Source organism: Cajanus cajan, chromosome 7, assembly GCF_000230855.2.
Source record: "Cajanus cajan strain Asha chromosome 7, NIPB_CcT2T_4, whole genome shotgun sequence".
Lineage (NCBI taxonomy): Eukaryota > Viridiplantae > Streptophyta > Magnoliopsida > Fabales > Fabaceae > Cajanus > Cajanus cajan.
In genome coordinates this window covers 45,985,391-45,990,156 of record NC_138523.1, presented here as the reverse complement: position 1 = coordinate 45,990,156, position 4,766 = coordinate 45,985,391, and the positions used below count along the sequence as shown (strand labels likewise).

The window sequence follows — 4,766 nt, the reverse complement described above, 5'->3', positions numbered from 1 at the left end:
CTTGCTCTACAAAAAATTAGCAATGAAAATTAACTTGTTTAAATAATAAAATTTAAATTTAAAACATATTAGTAAAAGGACAATATAAACAACACTTTATAATTAAAAAAACTAACCTCTTTATCCATTAAAAACATTTCAATATTGTTAATTTGATCAGAATATTTGTATTATGGTAATGTCGAAAGATGAATTACACAAATATTTAGCATCCATTGAATCTTCTAAATGGAGAATTCATAGAAAAGTTTCTTTTTTTGGCCGAAAGAAACTATTCCTTGATATTATATGCGATATAAGATACAATTGTATTATAATTAGTTAATTCCCCCTATATATGTTGCATATATTTTACATACGTAATACAAAATTCGTTGTTTATGCAACACCGTACGTGTCTAACAAAAACTACTCTCCAATCACGTGATTTTCCTTTATAAATGCAACTTCTTAGTCCAAAACTGACGAAACTTGTATTCTGGTGGGAGCTAGAGAGAATCTACAAAGAGAAGAAGCTAGCACTTGAGCTCACACACAACACAAACAATAAACTTGTTGAGAAGAAATTAAGATGGAATGGAAGAAATATTATTTGGATGTGGTGCTTGTACCATTGGGATTTCTGATAACCTTAGGTTATCATGTTTGGTTGTGGCATAAGGTTCGCACACAGCCTTTTTCCACCATAATCGGTATCAATACTCATGGAAGACGCTCTTGGGTCCCTGCCATGTTGAAGGTATTTTCTTCAACAATTGTTTCTTTTCTCATTAGTTATTTCGAGTTTGTTTAGATACAAATTTAAAAGTATTTTTAAAAATTTTCTTATTAAAAAATATCCTTCATTTTTAATCAAGAAGTTTTGAAAGTGTTTACAGTTCATATTTAAACAGACTCTTTCTTTTCGTAAAGCTAATTTCTATTTCTAATTCTACAACTAAATACTAATAATCTCCATATCTCTTTGACCTAATATTTCGAGTATTAAATATAGAAGCTAAGTGATCACTTTCTAATTTAAACTACTCTATGTTTTTATGTCCTTGGTGAAGAGTTTCTTTGGTTTCTGGTGTATGGGAAGGACCCAAATATTGAAACTATTATTGCTCTTATTGGCTGCATGCATCTTGTAGATCGATGGGTATATTGATAAGACCCAACTACTTTTATTTATGATCTATACCTTTGTCTTACATTTTTTAGCCACAAAATTTGGTATCATCGATCTGTTGGCAAACAAAGCTGCAGTCTTCACTAGTTATGTCGCTAACTAATAAAGATTTGTGAAAAAAGTATATTTCATGAGTTAAACGTAATGTGTCCTTGGAATATTTTGGTCTAGAATTGACTGTTTGGATGATTATAAAATAATTTTCAGTTTTATTTAAGTTATCTTGGGTTAATCTAAGTTAGAATTTTAAGCTTGCCAATAAGGCTACCAAGATCTTTCATCTTTTATTCGATTTTACGTATCAAGTGAGAACTTTAGCTACTTTGAGAAATAATATTTATAAATTTGAATCATATATACAATGATATATGAATAGGTAAAATTAAAAATTAGTTAATAGCGACATAATCTTTTAAATATATGATTTAATAGTGTATATTAATATATAATTTTCACCTCTGACAATAATAAGAGTTTTTACTTGATTAACACTATTAATTTGTTGAAAAGCAAAGAAAATTCTATCTCAAGAGTCAAAGAAGCACTTTAATAACGAACTTGAAGAAACATAGCCAACAAAGCTGCTTCTTGTACTATATATATATATATATATATATATATATATATATATATATATATATATATATATATATATATATGCTTCATGCACTCCGAAGGAACTAAACACCAAATAGATCAGGTTACAAAAAATTATATTAACATTCAAACATTTATATATTCAAACATTTATTATATATATATAGTTCTTTAAATATAATAATTGTATAATTTAATCTCTTAAATTTTAATTTTTCAAATAATACAGCTGTACAATTTTAGTTTCTTAACTTTTAATTAAATAATTTTAGTTCTTCAAATATTATTATTGTGTAATTTAATTTAGTATATCAATAATCATAATTTTTGTCCCTCAATATTATATATATGTTGTGTTATGTTATACTTTTATTTGTACATGCAATATTTTTCATTTTTTTTTCATCTTAAGAGGTTAATTTGTTTCTTTTGCTCAAATACTTCTTGGAATATTAATTTAAATTCCAGTTATTCTATTTTTATAATTATAATTAAGTAATACTCCAACAAGTGTTTAATTAGGTTTGTGTTTTAAATATGTTTAGATAAAAGAAATTAATTATTTGTGTGTAAAATGTGTTTTAAAAGTACTTTAGATTTTGATCAAAACTGGTTTTAGTCTGCATAAATTAAAACCAATGATTTTGTTCGTCATGTTTTTTTATAATTGGTAATTTCATTCCTCGCCCTATTTCCTAAGTTCTATAAAGAGGAACAAAATTTACTAATTATAAAAAATACGATGCCTAAGATAATTGTTTATTTGTTTATATGATATACTGAAATTTTAATTTTAATCATTTAACTGCTGACGAATTCCTTTTTTAATTATAAAGTTGAAGTGTTCCAAAAATTGTATAATTACTATAAGAATAATTAAACTATATGAGTTAGGTCCAATGCCAAGGCAGCCTCCACTTGAAGCAGGGGGAGAGACTTTATAAATATTTTATTTTATTCTTAACTTTATGGAATTTTACATATGCTTTATATAGCTTTAAAAATCATCCGGAGTGAAAGGGTAAGGTAAAATCAACAATAATTAATAAAACAGGACCAGGTTCAAAGATATTGCTTTAGTAAATGGATTCCAGGGCCCTGTCTTTGCCATGATGTTTATCAGTTTAGAATCTTGAAATGACAAACATACAAATATGAATATTCGAGAGAATCTGCATATAACTGGCTGCCCTAGGATTTGGGATTTTTTATGACAATGGCGAGAGGGAATTTTGCAAATATGGGCCCATCACTTTCATATAAAAGTGGCTTAGTAACTTCATACCAAAAGAGAAGGCTAACGACAGCGCATTTTGTTTCTGTGGTCTCGTGTAATATGGGCAAAAAGAAAATATGTCATTCACGTTCCACAATCCACCATGGAAATTATTCTTATTTTATTTTTCTCTTTAAGCAAAGTGGGTCTCCATTTTTTAAGAGCTAATTCTTTATTAATTAATTCTGAGGAATATGAGTTTCTGCTTTAATCACATCCCAAGTATACTTTTCTCTGTAGGTCACTAATTAAACCATGTGTTTTATATAATAATCAACATATACCGCGCGCATAAATATTAGGTAAAAGAAAAGGAAAATTTGATTTTAATATTTACAAAAATTATATGACACTGAAATAAGTTTAAAGGGTTATCTATGTCTGTCTGTTTTGTTTAATTTTCTTCTCATCAAGCATGCTTCAAATAAGGATATAGTCCACACACATACATATATATGGCCTACTAAACTGTGATGAATTATGAATATAATTTTTTATTAAGTATATTATTGATATAAAATATTTATCAATTTTGCTGATAATTAATTTTTATTAGAGAATCAATCTCTACTTTATATGTAGTAATTAAAGTTTTGTTGATTATTATTTTATCAAGTGCATGAAAAATGAAGTCTTGCATATGGATGATAGAAAGAATAATTGACGTAAAGGTAGATGAATTTTGTTGATGGCATGCATGCAGGACATTGAAAAGAAGAACATCCTAGCAGTTCAAACTCTTCGTAATCTGATAATGGGATCAACTCTTATGGCGACAACGTCCATTCTCCTCTCTGCTGGCTTAGCAGCTGTCATAAGCAGCACTTACAGCATTAAGAAGCCTCTGAATGATGCTGTATATGGGGCCCACAGTGAATTCATGGTGGCACTTAAATATGTGACACTCCTAACCATATTCTTATTCTCATTTTTCTGTCACACTCTCTCCATTAGGTTTTTCAATCAAGTGAGCATCCTGATTTGCACACCACAAGATGTCATGTCTATGGTCACCCCTCAATATTTGACTGAGCTTTTGGAGAAGGGAACCATTTTGAGCACTGTTGGCAACAGGCTCTTCTACTCAGCACTTCCTCTTCTCCTTTGGATCTTCGGGCCTGTCTTGGTTTTCTTGTCTTCTGTTGCCATGTTACCAGTGCTTTACAACCTAGACTTTGTTTGTAGGGGAAGGATCATGAAGAATGACAAAGGGGAGGACTATGTTTGATGTGTTGAGCTAAGGTCACAAACATTAAACATGATAAGGAAATATATATGTTTTATATGTGTAGGTAGGTCACTTGGTGCATCATTTACAACTTTAACGTTGTAAAGGTGTCGTAGTTTGCTTGCACAGCCACATGCTGGGGCGATTCCTAAAATAATTCAACTGCTTTTTCCAATGTAGCTTTCATTGTGATTACCATTATTAACGTTTTAGTTGTTTCCTAATGGGACTATAAAGACTTGCACATTCATATAATATATATTTTTTCTCTATCTCTCCTCATCGCATCACTCATCTCTTCTCATAATTAGTAGAAATCTGTTGTATAAAAATATTTTTTCATTAAAAGATAATAGAGTTAAACATTTTTTTTACCCCTTTAATATATAAAAATTTGTTTGTTTCTCTCCAATTTTTAAACCCACAGGTCCTCTAAATACATCAAATTTTATCTATGTCGCAAACTTTATTAATCCAATTTAAGTCACCAAACA

At 29.0% G+C, this 4,766-nt stretch overlaps 1 protein-coding gene across 1 annotated transcript; it reads left to right on the top strand.

Annotated features, from left to right (window-relative positions):
- Positions 1-370: 370 nt before the first annotated feature.
- Positions 371-4,545, top strand: LOC109817971 (uncharacterized). The gene is made up of 2 exons (XM_020383337.3): positions 371-739; positions 3,748-4,545. The coding sequence occupies exons 1-2, from the start codon at positions 572-574 to the stop codon at positions 4,270-4,272; spliced, it is 693 nt and encodes a 230-aa protein (XP_020238926.1). The 5' UTR covers positions 371-571; the 3' UTR covers positions 4,273-4,545.
- Positions 4,546-4,766: the final 221 nt, after the last annotated feature.

What these genes read in the sequence shown, in the direction of transcription:
- LOC109817971 (XM_020383337.3), top strand. Translation starts at nt 572, where the DNA reads ATGGAATGGAAGAAATATTATTTGGATGTGGTGCTTGTACCATTGGGA. An exon ending in GGGTCCCTGCCATGTTGAAG is followed by an intron (nt 740 to 3,747) that starts GTATTTTCTTCA and finishes GCATGCATGCAG; the next exon opens with GACATTGAAAAGAAGAACAT.